The sequence below is a fragment of the Numenius arquata genome, chromosome 9 (assembly GCF_964106895.1).
Source record: "Numenius arquata chromosome 9, bNumArq3.hap1.1, whole genome shotgun sequence".
NCBI lineage: Eukaryota > Metazoa > Chordata > Aves > Charadriiformes > Scolopacidae > Numenius > Numenius arquata.
In genome coordinates this window covers 35,348,105-35,370,865 of record NC_133584.1, presented here as the reverse complement: position 1 = coordinate 35,370,865, position 22,761 = coordinate 35,348,105, and the positions used below count along the sequence as shown (strand labels likewise).

General features: G+C 44.9%; 1 protein-coding gene across 1 annotated transcript in view; it reads right to left on the bottom strand.

Moving 5' to 3' along the window:
- DST (dystonin) overlaps window positions 1–22,747 on the bottom strand; it is a 329,300-nt gene extending 306,553 nt beyond the window's left edge. Inside the window, exons 1-3 of the mRNA XM_074153812.1 lie at window positions 22,567–22,747; window positions 21,992–22,026; window positions 707–895 (exon numbers count right to left, since the gene is read on the bottom strand). Coding sequence (XP_074009913.1) covers window positions 707–895; window positions 21,992–22,026; window positions 22,567–22,747 — 405 coding nt within the window. The remainder of the gene's footprint in view (window positions 1–706; window positions 896–21,991; window positions 22,027–22,566) is intronic.
- Between the last annotated feature and the right edge of the window lie 14 nt (window positions 22,748–22,761).

Genomic DNA, 22,761 nt, shown 5'->3' with positions numbered 1-22,761 from the left:
AGTAGTTCAAGCCCTTTAACATTGGCACAGATAGGTTAGACAGCTAATGCATCAAAGCAATGAGCTCTCACTAAAAAGAGAAATGCATTATGTCTGCAGGATATATCTTCACATGCATTTACATTAGGAACTGTCTATGTGTTTCAAACGAATTGTCATGTTTCCTCACTAAAAGTAGGTTATCAATATTAAAAGAACTGGGTGCAGACCAAGCCAAGGAGCAAAGAACGATAGGACTTGCTACACGTTTTGTTGAGCAGAAAGATTGTAAATTCTATATAAAGCAGAAGAGACCTCAAAATTGTATCTAGTAATGAAATGTAATATAAATTTGGTTCAGTACATAGAATCTCTGATAAATGAGATTGAGTGAGGAATTTCAATAACATAAATACGTTATAAAAATCTGTTAAGTAATATCACTATAAAACTATCAAATGAAATGTCTTATTTGAATATTGACTGTAGACTGAATATCAAATAAAAACCAAAATGAAAAAAGCCCTCTTCAGAACCCGACTTTCTGGAATTATGAATCAACATTAAATACAATCTGACAACCTCATATCTAGATTCACTGAACATGAGAACGGAAAAAGTTTTTAAATTGAGGAACAGGATATGGATGGCCCCAATATGACAACTATATTACATCCCTCTATAATATACTTTGAGTGCTATTTATCCCTAAAAGTAGAATACTTACAGGTTTTCGAGTTGGGGTAACTTGAACAGAATGATAAAATTCTGGTTGAACTCGGCTGCTTTTCTTGATTTTTCTTTTTCTTACAGAAGTTTCCTGCTCACTTAGGTGGTGAGCTTCAACTATAGGTTGTGTTTCCTCGAGGCGAGGTGCTACGCGTCTTCTAGCATGACGAGGACTTGATCTAAAGCCCTGGAACAGAAAAAGCAATCATTGTGTTTGACATCTCCCAGAATGGACACATGTAACAACAAGAAAATCATATAGGACCTTAACAATGACAAGGTACAAGCATGCTCATCTTAAATTAATATATTGTCCATATATACTGCATGCAACAATAAAGAGACATTGCCAAGTACTATTAATATCACAGTTGTTTTTTATGTCTCAATTATATTTATTATTGACAGCTAGTAGCAGTAACTCCTGTTGCTCTTCTTTATAAGCTCACACTTTTAGTTATTTATAACTAAATAGTTCTAATTTAAAATTTATAATTAAAATTTTCCAGGTTAATTCTTGGCCTCATGAAAAATTGTTTTAGGGAGCGTGAGCTGAAAAGGTGCATTTTTTCCCAAGAATGAAAGTGGAGAAAAATTGGTAGCTAGCATCACTTTATTATGACTAACAGTTCTGTTAAGAGTTCTGATGCTGCTAGATTTGGGGGAGCCTTACCATTTGAAATAAAATAATTAAGAGAGAGTGCTGTCTTTTGCTATAATCTGAGAAATACATGTATATTTTGCCAAATTGATAAACTTAGGAGAAGCTTCACAAGTGCTTTTTAGAGGCTTTCTGTGAAAACCTCTGAGCATCATCCAGAATGTCTCATACCCCTAAATAGCCCAAACACATAAACATGTATTTACATACACATGCTAGTAATTGCTACAGATATACATCGCATGCAACAGATGAGGTAAAAAGGTTATTGAAGTGCCAAGGTGAAGTGTCAGGTGAAGTAACTTCCACGTAGCAACCTTCTACTGGACACTGGACAGGAGGGACAGGAATAGAGCCCAGCTCTACTTGTCCATCTGGGAGGTTCACTCTTGTGGTGCATCAGGGCTACAAAATACATATGATGGAAAAATACCACCAAAATTCCCTGAATCCTTTTTTACGATCCCTCCTATTTTACTGAAGCAATAGAGTCATTCAGACTACAGGTAGGGCCAGACTTTGACTCCCTGAATCTTCATGGAAGCAAGAGCCTGTCCATATCAACCAAGGCAAGCAGCGTAGTGGAAGCCACTGCAGCCAGCAGACCTGCGTGGATTTAGGAAGATCTCTAAACATTCAAAGATGTACATCTGTGAGATAATCTGCCACACTATTGCAATGGGAAAACTCATTGCCCCATTTTCTTTCTACACTGTGAAATAGCTAACAGATCCTTACAAGTCGTTATCATTCAACATGATACTAGGACTGTTCAGGATGACAGGCGAAAATACAACACAGCGAGCCTACTATTATAGAGTTTACTTCTTGTGGAAATTTTCTTTTACAAAAACCTATTAGTGTGCATCAAGGATTATTCCATAGTAAAATAAAATATTCCTCAAGAGACCAAAATACCCAGCAAATCCATTCGGAGTTTTGAAATCAGAAGAGATTTTCTTAATGTTAAATGCATTATGATTCATTTCCAGATGATGGCTACTGGCCGAAGCCTGGTTATACACCCTGTGCTGCAGCTGCTCCCTCACCACGCTCCCATCCCCATTAGCTGGATAAAACTCTTTGGGAAAGTATGTTTATGTAACAGAAGATTTTGGTAGAAGCTAAGCAGCTCTAAAAGTGCTTAGAGACGCATGCCAAATAGGGATTTAAGTATGTGGGTCTCTCTCACTGAATGACTTCACCTCAAAATACTTCAAGGTTTACTGATTGAGTATTATGCTTTGATACGAAAAAGTCACTTGTGACTTCCAGAAAAGCCTGTTTATAGACAGTGCTTCTCCTTTGTATTTTATATATTTTTCTCTTTTGCTAGCAAGAAAATGGGATCTTTATCTCTTTAAGAGCTCATCTGCTTCTGTTTGCTGAAGCTTACTCTTCAGTTGAAGTCATAATCTGCCTGCAGTATCACAAATGGTTGCTCTGGGGAGGATTATAATGCAATAAAGGCAGAGGATCATGATTTCAGGTGGAAAATTAATTCCATATCAACAAAGATAATGTCACAAGGGCAGAATCCTCAGACCAAACCCCAAAATGCTTACTCATTCCTGCCATGAGATTTTGCCGAACAAAAACCCAAATCTGGTAAACTTCAAAATTTGGTGATCAAAAATGAAGGATGAGTCAAAAGTCATGTAATGTGTGGGAACTGCCACTCCTATGCTCCATGCAAGATTAGAAAGGCCAGTGATTCCTTCTCAATGGGGAAATGAACAGATGCTCCTTGTGTCATCTGCGTTATTTATCCTTCAGCTGAACCCAAAATTGAAAACATGTCATGCTATTACAGCAATCAAAATTAAAAAATATGAAAATGACACAAATACCTGTTTGGTAAAGAGAGTGCTATTTTAGATGTTAAGCCAGTGCTCAGAGGAGAGCAGAAAAGTATTACAAAATATTTAAGGATGCACAGCACACCACCTGAGACCAAATCACTGAGCAAATGCTAGAGATTTTAAAATCATGCTAGCAATACAATGAGGTTGCCATAACACCATTAAGCAGTTTGTAGTTTCCGGTATCATGTGAATGCTGTGTCACTGGGCAGTGACAAACCTTTTCTTGTTCTCTGCATTGAGACTTGCCCATTCCCTACTGCCTGACTCATTTTTATGCCTGTACAATTTTGACACAAGGCAAACCAAACAAATAAGACTTCAAATATATTTTTTCAGAAAACCTGTTTTCTTCTAAATACTAAAATAACTGCACAAAGAGCACAACATTTACACTAAAAAGTATTTTTCCTTAAAGTAACAACTCAAATGACCACCAGAACTAGTTTTAGGTATCACAGAGGAAGACAGGAAGCAAGCAGGGATTATCTTCGCTCCAAAACCATCCATGCACATCCTCCTAGTTAGTCTGTTTGAATCCTTGAAGACTGATCTTCCTAATCATCCTCTACAGTCAGCAGGAACAGAGAGGTGTCTCTGGAGGCCAGTGCAAAGCCAAAGCCTCGTTCACCTACTCTCAAGAGAGCTGTTCTGTCTTTGGAACGTGGCTGGGGATGAAATACATCTTTGTGAATTAATCCTTTTATGTCTTCTCTAAAAGTGTTTTTTTATGGAATGAAGTGTGGTAATACTGAAAGGACCCGTTGTGTCTATCTTTATACCCCAACCAACGAAGAATGTTGCAAGCCTGGGTGCTGCGTGCCAGAGCGCACAACCCAGTGGTTGTGTAAAATTACTTCCACTGTAAGAGGTTTTGTAAAAAAATATCTTCTTATCCAGCCAAATTTGAACTTCACAATGATTCATTGACTGATTTCTTGTGGATAGAAACACAGCATGGGATTCCTCTGACCAAGGCTCAGCAGACCTTCCTACCCTGAGCTCCCTTCACTGAATTTCACTGAATTTTTTTTAGAGTTGGAAGGGACCATATAGATCATCTAGTCCAACTCCCCTGCTGAAGCAGGATTGCTTAGAGAATGACACTGGAAAAACTGGCTCCCTTTCGAGCCACTGAAGCCAGCAGGTCAGATGAACCATTCCCTAACAGCAGCTATTTCTCTCCATTGGCCATAAAGGGAGCCCAAGCTGACTGCCTCACTCACAGACATCTATACTGTTAAGTATCCAAAATTAGATAGGATGGATCAGACCCACGATGACTAGGTTTTGGTCTGCCTTCAATACAGTATTCATCATTCCATATATATTTTATCATCAGATTTCCTCTTATTTTCCTCCTTCTACATGAAATAATTCCAGTGTCTTCCATCACTTTTTTTTTTTTTTTTGGTGGGAGTTTTACATGTCCTCATTCCCAGACATCACACTTGCTGGATCCCCATAATTCAGCACAGTACTCTTAGAAATTTGTATTACTGATATATGTAATAGTATAGAATGGTTTTCCTTTCTGTTTAAATAGTTCCCGTCCCATCTACTTTTCTGATCAGGCTATGCATCTGAAAGATGTCTTCACTGAATTGTCAGAAGTAATTCAAAAGGCCCTTTCTGGAGACCATAAACTTAAAAATTAATAAAGTGGATAAACAACTTTTCTCTGTAATATACCCAGCCTTGCATTTGTGAATGTCACGTGTGTTCACCTGCCCCATTCTTCAGAATTTTTTCAGTGTGATCTGGTATTCAATAACCAAATATGTGACAATCCTTGTTATGTTTTTGCCTATTCTCATTCCCAGCCCATTCATTAATATAAAAAACAGGATTTTGAAACTTCCTAAAAGACTTGTCTAACTTTGGCTTTTTTTATTTACAGATGAGAACATCTTGGATAACGTGTTGAACCTTTTGCTTTCACTTCCTTGGTTTTTCTGCATTTCTTTTTAATTCTTTGTTTGATACTTTCACAGCACCATATGAATACATAAGTGCCATCCCATGTCTGCATTACTGCTTTGGTGAGATGAATATTTGACTCTTCCATTCTTTCCATGTATGATTGCATTCTGTTACCTTTATGCTTGATAAGAAACCATATTCATTCTTCGTTTTTTCCAGTGTGTAAGTATTTTATGTAGAATGTATTGGGTGTCAGAATTCTAATCTTAGAACTCGACCTTTCCAGCCAGTATGTGTTTTCGGAGTCACTAAACATTAACTTCGAGAGAAGTAAGAGTGCATTAGAATCATAGAATCATCTAGGTTGGGACCTTCAAGATGATCTAGTCCAACCATCAACCTAACTCTGACAAAAAAAAAAAAAAAAAAAAAAAAAAAAATCACTAAACCATGTCCCCCAGCACCATGTCAACCCATCTTTTAACTACCTCCAGGGATGGTGCCTCAACCGCTTCCCTGGGCAGCCCATTCCAATGCTTAATTACCCTTTCAGTGTAAAAAATTCTTCCTAATATCCAACCTGAACCTCCCCTGGCGCAACTTGAGGCCGTTTCCTCTAGTCCTGTCGCCTGTGACTTGGGAGAAGAGACCGACCCTCGCCTCTCTACCCCCTCCTTTCAGGGAGTTGTAGAGAGCAATGAGGTCCCCCCTCATCCTTGTTTTCTCTAGGCTGAATTAGCTGATTTCCAGCTGAAGTCAACAGAAATCTTTGCATTAACTTCAGTGGACGCTGGACTGCAGCCCAATTTACCTTCTGGCAGAACTTCAGTAAACCACAGAAAATGCACTAGCTAGCATTAAGCCACAATTCAGCACCCTAGGAGGAATGACAACAGAACTCAACTGTGTTTGCAAATGCCTTTATGGATATTTGAGTGAGTCCTGTAGATTAGATGCACTTTTGCAGGTGTGCTGATGAATATCAAAGCCAAAGGAAGCTCAGATAGGATTGCTTGCTTTTAAGGTTTTTGACAGTGGTTGTGTATGCATGAGAATTGTCATCTATTACCATTGTCAATTAATGGCCTTGAGAAGTAGTCTTTGAATTGTCAGTTACTGCCTGTTTAAAGCTTGGAAACTTTCATGTATATGCAGCCTATAACATCTTAGGGCCTGGAGACATTAGTATGCATAGTATCAAAACCGTTCTCAAGATACCAGAGTTCTTAGCTGTTTTGCAGACAGGCTGAAATAGAATTAAACCGTGTAGTTGAAGTACCTACTTGAACTAAAAAGGCAGGTCTAATTAAATAACTTTCTTGTATCGAATTCCCCTGCATGCTGAAAAGAGAGAAATTGGAGAGTCTTTGTGCTGCACGTGTAAACATACATATATATGCATCTGTATTGTAAGAACAGTTTTAAGAAGTGACCAAGATTGCATTATTTCCTTTCTTCTCCCATAGTGACTTCCATCCCAAATATTCTCAGTTTACAAAGGAATAAAAAAAAAACCAACTCCACAACTTTTATTTAACTGCCAGTTCTTGCAAGTTCAACCCAAAATCTAAGATTCAAGTTAAGTCCCCCAAACTACTTATAACATCCTCTCTAACAGTCAAGATTGCTAATTAAAGCTACATCTTAGTTTTCTGTAGCAGGAAGATTGCCTACACTCACTCAGTGTATTAATTCACAAATGCACGAGGAGGAAGCAACTGCATTTACTCTTTCTTGGATCTATCAGGTCTCAAAAAACAGACTGCAATCTTTTTACGTTGTTCTCGATCTTTTTTCTTTTTTTTTTTTTAATCTTAGCTAAGGGTTACTCCTGTAACGATACGAATCAAGATTTAAAACATCAATTTTACATTCAATTACCCCTTCATTCACTGATGCTTCTTTGCATGCCTTATGCTTAGTTTTAGGAGACAAACCTAAACCAAAACCTAAACTCTAAGCAGTGCTGGAACCATTTCTCAAATACTGAAGACTGATTTGGCATGTGTCATATTCCAAGACAAGTCCACACATTCAAAGGGATTAAAAGCAACTGTCTTTTACATAACCTGACCAAGATTACTTTTCATAGAACCACAGAATCATAGAATTGCCTAGGTTGGAAGGGACCTTTCAGATCATCTAGTCCAACCATCAACCCAACACTGACAAAAACCATCACTAAACCGTATCACTACGCACTATGTCTAGCCGTCTTTTAAATACCACCAGGGATGGTGACTCAACCACTTTCCTGGGCAGCCTGTTCCAATGTTTATAACCCTTTCAGCATAAAAATTTTTCCTAATATCCAATCTAAACCTCCCTGCCACAACTTGAGGCCATTTCCTCTTGTTCTATTGCCTGTGATTTGGGAGAAGAGACCGACCCCTGCCTCTCTACACCCTCCTTTCAGGGGATTGTAGAGAATGAGAAGGTCTCCGCTCAGCCTCCTTTTCTCCAGGCTGAACAATCCCAGCTCCCTCAGCCTCTCCTCATAAGGCTTGTTCTCCAAACCCCTCACCAGCTTTGTTGCCCTTCTCTGGACACACTCCAGAACCCCGTCTTGTAGTGAGGGGCCCAAAACTGGACACAGTACTTGAGGTGGGGCCTCACCAGTGCCCAGTACAGGGGGACCATCACCTCCCGAGTCCTACTCACCACGCTATTCCTGATACAGGCCAGTATGCTGTTGGCCTTCTTGGCCACCTGGGCACACTGCTGGCTCATCTTCAGCCGACAGTCAACCAACACCCCCAGGTCCTTTTCTGCCAGGCAGCTCCAGCCACTCTGCCCCAAGCCTGTAGTGCTGCATGGGGTTGGTGTGACCCAAGGGCAGGACCCGGCACTTGGCCTTGTTGAACCTCATCCCATTGGCCTCGGCCCATACAGCCAGCCTGTCCAGATCCCTCTGCAAAGCCTTCTACCCTGCAGCACATTGACACTCCCACCCAACTTGGTGTCATCTGCAAACTGACTGAGGGTGCACTCGATCCCCTCGTCCAGATCATTGATGAAGATGTTAAAGAGAACCAGCCCCAATACCAAGCCCTGGGGGACACCACTCATGACCAGCCGCCGACTGGATTTAACTCCATTCACCACCACTCTCTGGGCCCAGCCCTGCAGCCAGTTTTTAACCCAGCGGAGAGTACTCCCGTCCAAGCCATGGCAGCCAGTTTCTCCAGGAGAATGATGTGGGAAACTGTATCAAAGGCTTTACTGAAGTCCAGGTAAACAACATCCACAGCCTTTCCCTCATCCACCAAGCGGGTCACTTTGTCAAGCAGGACCTGCCTTTCATGAACCTGCGCTGACTGGGCCTGATCACCTGGATGTCCTTCATGTGCCACATAATGGCACTCAGGGTGATCTGTTCCATAACCTTCTCAGGCACTGAGGTCAGACTGACAGGCTTGTAGTTCCCTGGATCCTCCTTCCAGCCCTTCTTGTGGATGGGCATCATATTTGCTAGATGCCAGCCAGCTGGGACCTCCCCAGTTTGCCAGAACTGCTGGTAAATGATGGAAAGTGGCTCAGTGAGCACTTCTGCCAACTCCCTCACCGCCCTCGGGTGGGTCCCACCCCGCCCCATAGACTTGTGTATGGCTCGGTGCTGTAGCAGCATCTCCCTTTGGATTACAGGGGGCTTCATTCTGCTCCCCATCCCTATCTGCTAGCTCAGGGGTCTGGGTACTCGGGAACAACTGATTCTACTACTAAAGACTGAGGCAAAGAAAGCATTAAGTACCTCAGCCTTCTCCTCATCCTTTGTCACCATGTTACCCCCCCCTATCTAATAAGGGATGGAGATTCTCCTTAGTCCTCCTTTTATTGTTAATGTACTTATGAAACTATTTCTATTGTTCTTACTATCCAAAGCCAGGTTAAGTTCTAGTTGGGCTTTGGCTCTTCTGATTTGCTTCCTACATAGCCTTACCACATCTTTGTAGCCTTCCTGAGTGGCCTGACCCTTCTTCCAAAGGCCATAAACTCTCCTTTTTTCTCTGAGCTGTAACCATATCTCTCTGTTCAGCCAGGCCGGTCTTTTTCCCCGACGGCTTCTTTTTCGGCACGTGGGGACAAGTCTGCTCTTACACCTTTAAGACTTCCTTTTTAAAAAATGTCCAGCCTTCTTGGACTCCTTTGCCGTTCAGGACTGCCTCCCAAGGGACTCTGTCAAGCAGGCTCCTGAAAAGACCAAAGTCTGCCCTCTGGAAGTCCAAGGTGGCAGTTCTGCTGACCCCTCTCCTTGCTTCTCTAAGAATCGAAAACTCTACCATTTTGTGATCACTATGCCCAAGACAGCCTCCAACCATCACATCTCCCACAAGACCTTCTCTGTTCACAAAAAACAGGTCCAGCAGGGCTCCTTCCCTAGTCGGCTCCCTCACCAGCTGTGTCAGGAAATTATCCTCAACACACTCCAGGAACCTCCTAGACTGTTCCTTCTTTGCTGTATTGTATTTCCTAAAGATATCTGGTAGGTTGAAGTCTCCCACAAGGGCTAGTGATCTTGAGACTTCTCCCACCTTCTTGTAGAATATTTCATCTACCTCTAATCCTGGTTGGGCGATCTATCGCAGACTCCCACCATATGTGCCTTGTTGGCCCTCCCCCTGATTCTTACCCATAAACACTCAATCCTATTGTCACCATCATTAAGTTCTTGATATTCATAACCCTCCCCAATATATAAAAAGCCATCCCACCTCCTCTTGTTCCTCGCCTGTCCCTTCTGAAGAGTTTGTAGCCATCTAATGCAGCACTCCAGTCATGCAAGTCATCCCACCATGTTTCCATGATAGCAACTACATCATGGTTTTCCTGCTGCACTATGGCTTCCAGCTTCTCCTGTTTGTTGCCCATGCTGCATGCATTAATGTAGAAGAACTTCAGTTGGGCTACTGGTTCCGCCACCTTCTTGCTGAAAAAAGCCTTAACTCCTACCTTCCATTTCCAGGCACAGCCATAGTTCATAACCCATCAATGACTCTTGCATCTCTGCTGCTGCATGAATCTCCATCCACTGCCTTCACTGAGTCAGCAAACCAAGGAACCTCACTAACGTCCCATCCCACGAATACTGGCACACCACCCCCAGGCTTACCTCTAAAGAGCCTGGTTTCATCTCCTTCCCCCTTCGAATCTAGTTTAAAGCCTGTTTGATGAGCCTTGCCAACTCCTGTGCCGAGATCCTTTCCCCTCTTTGAGACAGGTGTACCCCATTCATCTCCAACAGGCCTGGTGTCACGTAAACCAGCCCACAATGAAAAAAAACCAAAGTCCTGCCACTGACACCAGGCCCAGGGCGAGGTATTGATCTGCTGGCTCTTCTTGTTGCTTCCCTCGTCTTTCCCTGTGACTGGAGTGACAAAGGCGAACACTACTTGCGCTCCTGACCCCTTAACCAGTCATCCCAAGGCCTGGAAGTCTCTCTTGATTGCCCTTTCTTGTTATCAGTTCATCACTGCCTGTCTGAAAAATTAGTAGCAGGTAGTAGTCTGAAGGGATTACTTCAGGGAGGGAAGTACTCTTTTTATGTCTTTAACCCAGGCCCCAGTGAGGCAGCAGACTTTCCTGAAAAGTGGGTCTGGTCTGCATACCGGGCCTCCCGCTCCCTTCAAGATGGAGTCACCTATGACAATGGCCCGTCTTTTTTTCTTCACTGAAGATGTTTTGATGCGGGGTGTGTTTTGACTTAAGCCTGGCAACACCTCCCTGGACATTCAATCGTCTTCCTTCTCATGACTGGGTTCCCCTTGCAGAGCCTTATGCCTATTTTTAGGGGTACCCGGGAAGGTGGGTGAGTTACTGGGGCGACCTGCCGCTTTGCCGGGCAGGAACACATTCCCATAGCCCCATATCCTCTAAGGTGCCATGTTGGGCTGGGCAGAGAGAGGACAATAATCCTCTGTGTCGTGTGGCCTTTCTGCCTGTTGGGCTTGGTTCAGGGGAAACCGCCACGACGCTCTCTGACACGCCATGCTCTGGTCACAACACTCCCTAGGGCCACCTTTACTGGGAGTGTGGGGTGCCGCTGTTACTACTGCCCCCTCCCTGCCCCCCAGCCCTCCCCGGCCTTTCCTCGGGCTCCTCAAGGCTCTGGGAAAAGCACACACACACCCTTTTTTTTTTTTTTTTTTTTTTTTTTTTATGCCGTGAACCCCCTCCTCTCCCTTGCAGACCTACCCGCCGCGGGGCTGTCCCTCGGCGAGTGCCCGCTGGTGGCTGTTACGCCCCGTTTAAACCTGCCGCCGTTGCTGCCGGCCCCGCCCCCGCCCCTCAGCCGCCCTCGTGCCGCCTGCCGGCCCCGCCCCCGCCCCCTCAGCCGCCCTCGTGCCGCCTGCCGGCCCCGCCCCCGCCCCCTCAGCCGCCCTTCTGCCGGCTGCCGCTTCCCGCGGGCGGCCTGTGCCACCGCGGCCTTCCCGCGCCCCGCAAAGATGAGGAAAAAAACCCTTTTTTTTTGTTTGTTTTTTGCCGTGAAGCCCCGCTCCCCTGCAGACGTACCCGCCCCGGGGCTGTCGCTCCAACCCAGTTCATGAAATACATCGTCAATAACCCGCTTCCTAAGCGGGCCCCCGAGTGTATACGTGCCAGCCCTTGTGTGAACCTAGGGTCTAGGTGTGAATTCAGAATACAGTTTTTTATGACCCGTGCTGCACTGCACGGCCGGTTTAGACAACAGAAAGATGATGGAACGGCTCGTTCTGGGCGTCATCTCGAAGCGTATGGAGGAAAAGACATCTATCAGAAGTAGTCAACACGGATGCAGCAAGGGGAAGTCATGTCTGACTAACCCGATAGCCTCCTACGATGGCATGACTAGACGGACAGATGAGGGGAGGGCGGTGGATGCTGCCTACCTTGACTTCAGCAAGGCTTTTGACACCGTCTCCCACAGCATCCTCATAGGTAAGCTTAGGAAGTGTGGGTTAGAGGAATGGGCAGCAAGGTGGATTGAAAACTGGCTGAAAGACAGAGCTCAGAGGGTCGTGATTAGGGGCACAGAATCTAGATGGAGGCCTGTAACAAGTGGTGTTCCCCAGGGGTCAGTACTGGGTCCAGTCCTCTTCAGTGTATTCATCAATGACCTGGATGAAGGGATGGAATGTACCCTCAGCAAATTTGCTGATGACACAAAACTGGGAGGGGTGGCTGACACAGCAGAAGGCTGTGCCACCATCCAGTGAGACCTGAACAGGCTGGAGAGCTGGGCAGAGAGGAACCTGATGAACTTCAACAAAGGCAAGTGTAGGGTGCTGCACCTGGGGAGGAATAACCCCCTGCACCAGTACAGGTTGGGGGCTGACCTGCTGGAGAGCAGCTCTGAGGAGAAAGACCTAGAAGTCCTGGTGGACAACAGGACAACCATGAGGCAGCAATATGCCCTTGTGGCCAAGAAGGCCAATGGCATCCTGGGGTGCATCAGGAAAAGTGTGACCAGCAGGTCAAGGGAGGTCATCCTCCCCCCTGCTTTGCCCTGGTGAGGCCCCATATGGAGCACTGTGTCCAGTTCTGGGCTCCCTAGTTCAACAAGGACAGGCAACTGCTGGAGAGGGTACAGCAGGGGGCTACAAAGATAATTAGGGGCCTGAAGCATCTCTCTTATGAGGAAAGGCTGAGGGACTTGGGTCTTTTTAGTCTGGAGACGAGAAGACTGAGGGGGGATCTGATCAATGCTTATAAATACTTAAAGGGAGGGTGTCAGGAGGATGGGGCCGGTCTTTTTTCAGTGGTGCCCAGGGACAGGACAAGAGGAAATGGGCACAAACTTGAACATAGAAAGTTTCACCTAAACATGAGGAGGAACTTCTTTCCTTTGAGGGTGGCAGAGCACTGGAACAGGCTGCCCAGAGAAGTGGTGGAGTCTCCTCTGGAGACATTCAAAACCCGCCTGGACATGTTCCTGTGCAACCTGCTCTGGGTGGACCTGCTTTGGCAGGGGGGTTGGGCTAGATGATCTCCAGAGGTCCCTGCCAACCCCATATCATTCTGTGATTGTGTTTGTTTTTTCCTATCATAAGGTTAGGTTTTCTATCAAAGCAGGTAAGCTGTAACTGTAGGAAAATCTGATGATGTGTAAGCAAATGGCCAAAGAGCATCCCCAGTCATGCCTCAAGATACCCTTTAAATACTCTTTCCTGTCTAAATCTATAAACCATAGAAGCTGGCCTGTTCTCCAAGCAGTCCTATTGTTCTCTGACAAGAAGGCTTGCAGCCCTCCACGGCTGCCTTGCCTTTGTGATGGCTTGTCCCAGTTCCTTCCCTGTCACCTCAGGGCACTACAAGCCTACAGTAGGAACGGAACAATTATTTAAGAACAAAAATAAATCAGAGTCCTGCTTGATCAGTGGTCTGCAAGGGAAAGTTTAATTTACAATATACCAGCACATCGCTCAATCACATCCCTCTTCCACCCCTGCTTCCTCCGTTTTCCATCTCCTCACTTCTCCTCAGCTTGGGCAGTGTACAGTACACATCAAGAATCTGCCATAAGGAATTAACTTTAAATATTTAAAATATAATGAGAAGGAGAATAAGAAATAACACAGAGATTGCTAAACCACACGAGTGCTGCCCAACATCTAGTACAAAGAAATTCCTGTCTTCTGTCCAGTGTGCTTGTTTGAAGTGCAAACTGCAGAGAGAATTATGCCACCACAGTGCATGAAGACGGGTCTGCACTTTGCCAAGCACAAAATAGACGCGTAACTGATGAGAGACTTAGCAGGCATATATTAAAAAAAAAAGATACCTAGGGTGGAAATCAGATAGCTATTAAGATACCTAGGTTCAGATACCAACAATATATCTGAATAGGTCTCTCCTTCAGGAGCTACTAGCCTAAGCTCCCGTTATAGCCAAGGAAAAATGTAGTCAGTACGTTCAGTGAGGGCAGAAGAACTGTTCGGCTCATCCTGAAGCAGATGCATACACTAGGTCAGCTGAGTAGGTCCACACAACTATAAACTGTAAATGCTTACAGCAAGCTTATCTTGCTGCATAAGGAGATGCTGGTTTTGCAAAGTCACTTTCCGACTCCGGCTGCACTTTATGTGCAGGAAGGTAGCGGCAGCAGATCAGAAGAGAATGATGCCTCGACCTAGTTGTATCATTTTACTCTCTCTCGAATGAAGAAGGAAGATAAATACAATGCCTGAGTCTGACATGATTATGCATTTCAGTGTAGTTAGTGCTATCGATTTAGATAATCATAAACTAAGCCTTGTAAGACCTGTGTTTCACTTCCAGTCTGCTCTACTATTTACCCTGCTATCCCGAAGCCGAGTGCTGTATTTAAGCAGCTGAGTGGACAGGAGCAATAAGGACACTGGCACAACTTGCAAGAAATGTGTCTTTGCCCAAATGTCAACTGCAGTCAGTTTCTATAGCTGATGTAGTGTTTTCACACTTCAGCCGTAACTCATGTTTCATTCTCGCTGATGAGTCAGGAACAGCAACCACTGACTCTCCTTGATGCAAGGCAGTAGGGCACAAGGGAGCACAGTGGGGGGTCTCAGACACTCTGGGCGGCAGAAGTACCCAGATAACAGGTACCCAGGCTTGCAGGTGAACTAGAAGCACATGGAATCAGCTTAAAAGCAAGCCAGCTTTGCTAGCACCAGGTCAAGATCAGCCATTGGCCTGACAACCTGCTCGAGCATCTCTGCAACAGAGTGCTGAGTCCTTGCCCAGGGGAGCTGGAGGGGCCCAAGTGCACCCCTCCTTAGAGCCTGAGACTCCTCCGGACCACAGAGCGTCGGGGGCAGACTTCAATGCCACAGCTCTGGGTGGCACCCGCTCACGTTTGACACAGCCAGGCCCGACGAGCCCAGCTCAGCTCAATCAGATCCTGCATGAAAACAGCAAGGTTGACTTCACCCTGTGCTCTGTGTGGTTCTTCCATAGCACCATCAAAGGTGCCTCTCTCTAAAAAAGCCTGGGAGCAGAAGAGCATGAGTGACATTTCCATGCCCTAGGAAAACACGTATAACAACCCAGGAGCGGAAACAGCCCCTGAGGGTCGTACTACCCTGTTCACGCAGTGCTTTCTTTCATTTAATACCCTCAGCCTGAAGTGCTGAGCTGTTTCTGAAGGGGCATCCACAACCCGATCTGTCACCCTAATCACAGTAACTGACAAATCAGTCTAGATGGTTAAGCTTTTCTGAGCCGTTATGTGATCTGTGGACCCCTACATGACCCTTTCTGTCTGCGTAAAAAGAGTTTCTGCAGCAGATGTGGTAATAGACATGCTCACCACAAGTATGACCTCAGCTATTTTAATTCACTGTTTCAATCTGAGGTTAGTTTGGGCCAAAAAACAGTAGCTAGAAGTTCCCATTCTGTACATGTATGCAATGTGGCTGCTAACAGAGGGATGGCCACAAGCCCTGCTCCAGCTGGTTCCCCTTGAAACCAGGGCTCTGCTCACTTCCCAGCAGCTGCTGGCACACAGCAGGAACGTGCACTGTAACTGGCACACAACATGACTGAGGCTGCAGCCTCATCTAAAACACACAATTCCAGAGATAACAGTAGATACTGAGGAGCCTGGATATGTAAATATTTACATGACAGCCAGGAGGTTGTTGACATAACAATGCTAATGGGAAACTAAGTAGTAAGAAGAACTTTTATTATGTACCAGATCTTTATGCAGTGGTTGTCCCTATCCTGTTAGAGAACCATGAGCAGGTGTTCGTTTATAATGCAGGTCCCAATATGCAGTGTATTGAGACCATGCCTTACTACTGATGTGGACCGTGACACAATGTCAGTCCTTTATGGGGTGGCTGATGGAGCTAAGAGGAGGTCCCCTCAGCGTTTCAACGCTCTGCAGACTGTCGGAAGCCAGAGCAGAGATGCAGGCAACCAGACAGCTATAATAATACATTAGGCATTTCTACACAGCACTGCAGTACAGAGTAAAGGCACCCGAGTTAACTCCTCTGGATTTAGCTCAGGATACCAAGTGCAGCTCAGGATCCCAAGGCTGCAGCAACCAGGGGCTTGCCACATATTTTGTGATACAATTACCCAGCAGGCTGTTTCTCAGCATAGTCCCGTGCTTGGTAGGCTGTCTGAAGGCAGCTCCGCGGTGAATAAAGCTGGCGAACAGTGATGGACAGACAATGTATAGAAAGCAGAATCTCAGTGGTTTGGCATGTAACGGCTCAGGATGCCGTAGTCTGTCTGGGCCACATTGTTGGACATGTTATGAAAAATGGATAGAAGGATTTGTCCTTAGACAGTATAGCCTGTATTTATATCTCTCCATTCCTGTACATAAGTGCTTTCATACATCTAAGAAAACAATTCATTTTTGTCTCTGATTTATTTTCCCTTGACCCTGTTCCTTAACTCTTAGGCGACTAATGGAAAAACAGTTTAAACATGGGGGGGACAAACAGTTTAAACAACAGGGGGAAAAGCGTGTCAAACACAAAGGTAGAATATTTTCTGGCTGATTCAGCTCTGCAAAGACAAAGAAACATCCTTTGAATAGGTGGATGAATGTATTTTTCTGGCTAGTCCTGTACATCTCTGTTGCTCCTTGAATGCAGTCCCTCCAATCAAACAGAAGACTCAAATTCAGCTCGGAGGCTCTGTTGATTTCTCTTTTCATTGGAGCTGTACATATCTGGAGCAGTTTATAAATAACTGCAATGCTCGGGATGAATTATGATGCAACTCTTCAAAGACTATTCATTGTTGTTTGGTAAGATACCTAAAACTGTATTTTTAGGCAACTGTCTCGCAGTCAGCCTCAGAAGGGGGACAATTATGGCAAAGGTATGCTTAGGGATACATCTATGAACGCTTTTTCTGGGCGTCTGTTGGCAAAGTCAATATATACATTTACCAGAGATTGTTGTACTGTAGTTTTGCATCCATTGTACCATAATGGATGATTTAGCAAATTCATTTGCTCTTAAAAATTGTCATCAGTCTTGGCTGACCTATTTCACTACCAGTCTTGTCACAACAATAGACTGAATACGTGTTAACCGTGTAGTGACTGTTCACTAAACTAAGAAGAAAATGTGGGGTCTGCAAAACTCAAACGACCAAATATTATTCCTTTGCTACAGCTGTGGTTAATGCACGCTGTCAGCCCTCCCAGAGAGTCTTTCCAGAAAGCGTCAACTCCCATTTGCCTTACTGGCGCGTCTAGTCCCACCAGACACGCACCTGGGTTACGTGAAGTCAGAATTTACAGTGGACTGTAAAACTTCTACGGAGTGGTTTCCTGGTAGGTTTCTACCCGTAGGTCTTAGTGGAAGCTTTCACAAGAAATATATGAGTCAACATAAAATAAATACAAAAAGATACCATATTGCTCGTGACTACCCACTGACACTAATAACTTCCGTTCCTGAGATCACAGCATTTCTAATTTAAAAGGTAAGATAAAGGAAACCTCTAAAGCTGAGAGACAATTTCTGGCAAAAGATTTGCAAGTCTGGTGATTTTTTTTCCCCAACAATATGAAAAACCGTCAACTAGACTACAGACTAGACTACTACTAGACTACTAAAACCGTCCAACAGACTAGGGGATGAGGTATTAGAAAGCAGCCCTGAGGAAAGGGACTTGGGGGTGCTGATGGACGAGAAGCTGGACATGAGCAGGCAGTGTGCTCTCGCAGCCCAGAAGGCCAACCGCATCCTGGGCTGCATCAAGAGATGTGTTGCCAGCAGATCCAGAGAGGTGATTCTGCCACTTTACTCTGCTCTGGTGAGACCTCACCTGGAGTACTGTGTGCAGGTCTGGAGCCCTCAATATAGGAAGGACATGGACCTGATGGAGCGGGTCCACAGGAGGGCCACCAAAATGATCAGGGGGTTGGAGCACCTCTGCTACGAGGACAGGCTGAGGGAGCTGGGGTTGTTCAGCCTGGAGAAGAGGAGGCTCCGGGGTCACCTAATAGTCCTTCTTCACTTCAGTACCTGAGGGGGGCCTACAGGAAGGCTGGAGACAGTCTCTTTACAAAGGCCGGCAGTGACAGAACAAGGGGTAATGGCTTTAAACTGGAAAAAAGCAGACTTAGATTAGACATTAGGAATAAGTTCTTTACCATGAGGGTGGTGGAGCACCGGAACAGGTTGCCCAGGGAGGTGGTTGAGGCCCCTTCCCTGGAGACATTCAAGGTGAGGCTCGACGAGGCCCTGGGCAACCTGGTCTAGTTGGGGGTGTCCCCACTGATCGTGGGGGGGGTCGGACTAGATGACCTTTGAAGGTCCCTTCCAGCCCAGATGATTCTATGATTCTATAACTACTGGTTTAGCAGTTTGCACAGCTATCCCTTCACAATCTCATAAAAACAAACCATTTAAAGATCCTGAATGAAAACCTTCCTTTTCATCAGTTCTTACCCCCAAACCAAAAGATTTTAAGAATTATAGCATGTGGATCAATTCCTTCCAGCCTAAGGGCTAGAAGCTTACTTCCTTTTTAATTGAAAGGTAAAAATCTCACATAATCCCATGACTCCAGAGGCTTTGGCAATAAGGAAAACTAATTCAGAAAGAAATGTAAATCACAAGAAGTGGCAACACCAACACGTCAAGCAATGCCTTTAAATTGCAAAGTACAGAAGACATTCAAACCTCTTGGTAAATGCAAGATGCTAAACATTGAAATGTATCAAGCCCAAGCCCCCAGAGCACTCAGGGAAAATTCCTGTATTTAATGAAAAACCAAACTTCTGCAGAGGGCACAAGAAGAATACAGTCAGTTAATCACTGATAACATTCATACTTTTGAATATATAAGGAATAATCATCATCATCATCATCATAAAATGGATCAGTCCCTATTTTGGGACTATTTTTGGGACTCTCACTGAGTTACATTGTTATTTTGGTGTGGTTTTGGTTGAGCACAGACATTTCATTCTACAACTGATTCTCAAAGAAAGGAGAGACTAGTGCAAATAGCTACATCAAAGTCTGATTTGTCAAGTAAGCAATGAATATTTCCGTTGGAAATTTACTTGTTTTCTTTTTACAGTCATGGCATATCTAGGTCTCCCTCAGATCAGAAACATTAACTATTTTGGGTGTGATTCCTATCTGAATTCATGGAGTCATCAATAGTACCTGGGGGATGGAGGAATCTTAAGAGCAGTTATAGTCACAATGAACTTAAAAGGACTGCAGTAAAAAATATATTTAAAAAATAGGCCTGACAAACTTCCGATAGCAGTAACTAAATGGTAATGGGGAGGTGGAGACACAACTGTATTATCTCAGGAAACTCTCACATCTTCTTGCTGGTTAATTTTTCCGTTAACGAAGCACTGCTAACAAAGACAGACTTTAACCTACTTTATATTCATAATGATTCATGCAAATTTCCCTCCTTTTGAGGCAGGGGGTCAAGTGTTTAAGTTCATTCTATAATATCTGCATAGACTTCTGCTGTTTAATAACGAGACATGTTTTGCAGAGGCATTCAAAATCAAGACCCACAAAACCAGACTATTTGTGGATTCAATTCACCAGTGGCATATAAAATTCAGAACAGGAGAGCTGATAAGGATCATAAATACATTTTCAAATTTAGTATTTACCCTCCCATAGTACGGTGTCTTATTTTTTAACGTGGGGTTCGGTACTAAAGGAAAGGGATTAAATAGTTCTCACTGTACATAGACAAAGACAATGGAGGCACGCACCATGAGAGCTGTGCCTCTGGCAGAGAACCTCAACATAAATTTGCTACACATCTATTTTTCCAAATATAAGGCTTTCCTGGCAGGCAGCCAATCACGCAGGAACTGCCAACCGTTCTGTGGATAGGGCAATTATAATTCTCTGTGCACTGCCGCTAGACCACCTGCACGTTCACGTGTGATGCGAGTCGGATTTGAACCCAGGAGATGAAGGCCAACCCACTGCTATTTACTATCAACCTATTTCTCATAACCTTTTTATTATCATTAAGAAACACAATTTATAACTGCGCCTGACAAACAGCTAAGCGTAGCGGAAGCTAGCAGATGCCATAAAACTTGGAGTTGAGATATTATGTTCATTTGGGGGGGGGGAATTGTGCAAAGCCCATATTTTCGTGTATCACGCTTCGCTTTCATCACAACGCACTGGAGCTGGAAGTGCATAGTGTTCGGTGCTCATATAGAGTGAGAATGTCGAATTCCGTTTCAGATAAAGTTGCCAATATTTTAATGGGAGTATGCTTGTAATTTATTATTAATCAATTCAATAAGATTCATTAAAATAAGGGTTTACCTGAAAAAAAAAAAAAATTGGAAAATGAAAATTTCATGTCAAATGAGTCATTGTTTTCTCTGAAGAATCGAAGGTCTATCGTCAGATAACGAAGGGGAAGACCTCCACCACTTACCTAAAGGGGCAGTTTAGACCATTAGCTGTGGTGTTGCTCTGTCTAAACAAAATGCAGAGAATTGTGAAAGGATATAACGGTCCTTACTGGTTTACCCTAGCACGTTTCAGTAAATGGAAACCTCTAGGAAATATTTTAAATTAGTTTACTTCTAACTGGCTGATAGGCAAATAACCACATGCTGAAGTAATAAAAAATAAATTGGTTATTTTTGCAAACTTCCCTTTTAAGAGTCACCCTACAGGACAACATTTATTTCCAATGGGCAAAATAAATTAAACTTTATCTCTATATAGGCTCAAGAATGAGATAATTTTACATGGAAACCAAGTATTTCATATTGGAGGAACTAAATAATGAAAAAATCTTTTGATTTCCAGAGGGACGCTGCTTGACTGCAGTGTGAAAACCAGACTTTTCACACTTTAAAGACAGGACACTCCCTCTGTCATCTTCTTCTTGTGGTAGCGCATACACATTTCAAAATAGTTAGGAGTTTCAAACTAATTGCCAATACGAACCACGTTGCAAAAATATATTCCATGCACACCTTTGAAAGCATTACTCATAATTGGGTAATTTTCTCACCCACAAGCGGGTAAAGAAAAATGCAAATAATTTAAAACAAAAGATCATTTTAGTGCAAAACTCTCTCTTAAGGCTTCCAGAATAACAGGCAATGGCATGAGGATACGCCGTACATCCAACAGCAGGAAACCAGGCAAGAGAAGCATCTAGACAGGAGCTCTACAGGGCAGCACGGAAACAAAGTAGACACTAAACCAAATATTACTTTCCATATTTTCCCAGCAATTACGCTCCTCATCCAGATCCCCCAGGAAGTGACTGGGTTACTGGGTTTTGCTTTTAGCACTGGCATGTTAAGAGTTCTGACTCCCCTGACCTGTGAATACAGAGTCACGAAATGAAGCGCCAGCCAAGCAGGCTGGTGGAAGTCTGGATCCTTCTGGGATCTCCTCCGGCGGCGTCCAAGCCGGGGGGGGGGGGGCAACTTCCCTGACAAGGGGTGGGGGGTAAGGGGCAGGCGAGGGCTGGTGGCAGAGCAGGAGAGCTGAAGCTCTGCGCTCGCACAACCCACCAGCTCTGCACGTACTGACAGGGCGGGCGATGACCGGGCTTGGGGCTGCTCCTCGAAGAGAGGGAAGCCCGGCACGTACAGCGAGCACGGCTTTTCCTGAAGTAACCCACTGCTTGGGAAATGACACAGATGAGCAGGCCGGTTAGGGTGACACGAAATGAAGAGCTCACGTTTTATGGGGGGGGGGGAAACACACACAAGCAAAAAAACCCCAACAAAACCCAAGAAATGAAAGAGGACGGTATGTCTTTCATGCAAAACGAAAAGTTTGCTACGTGGTTTCATTAACAAAAGACCACAACGACATGTACTCAGGAAAAGAGAACAACTTCTGACCTTGAAATTGCGTGCTAAATAAATTACCTCAGAGCGAAAGTGATGAGTTCTCATGACAGCATCTGAAAGGGAAGCAGAGAGACACCCGGGCTGCATCCAGCTCCACCTCAGCCTTCCCCCCGGCCAACCGTTTCGTTTCATTCCTCGCCCTTTGGCGCAATATTCCCGGACGGGGCTCCGGCTCTCCCGGCGCGGCTGGCAGCTCCGCCCGGCATTTATATTTAATTCATCGGGACCAGAAGTTCAGCACAAAGTTCTGCTGCGCTTGAGAGGCCGGGGAGGTGCGGGGAGGTGCGGGAAGATGCGGGGAGGTGCGGGGGTGCGGAGGGGGGGGGGGGGGTTCACCAGCCCCCCGCTCCCCTCCCGCCGGCCGAGGTTTCGCCGAGGGATGGGTGGAGACAAGGCTGCCGCAGTCCTGGGCTCGGCTCGGATTTTCCGCGAAGCCTTTGCCCGGCTACAGGCGAGGCAGAGCGGCCTTCCCCCCGCCAGAAACCGCGGGATGGGCCGGGGGCGGCCAACCCCAACCTACACCCACACCCCCCCCCCCAACTCCCCCCTACCCACCCCAACCCCCCTCGGGGAGCAGCAGCAGCATCCCTCACCTCGGCTCCTTGAGCGACCTGAAAAGACGGATTTGATGGGATGCCTCCCCTTCTGCAGCCTGCGGTGCCAGCAGCAGAAGAATAAAATCGTGGCGATGGTGCCCAGCAGCAGCAGGAGCAGGAAGAGGGCGCACTGGATGCTGTAGGGTCTCAGCAGCACCAGGAAAGCGGCGGCGATCATGGCTCAAGCGCCCT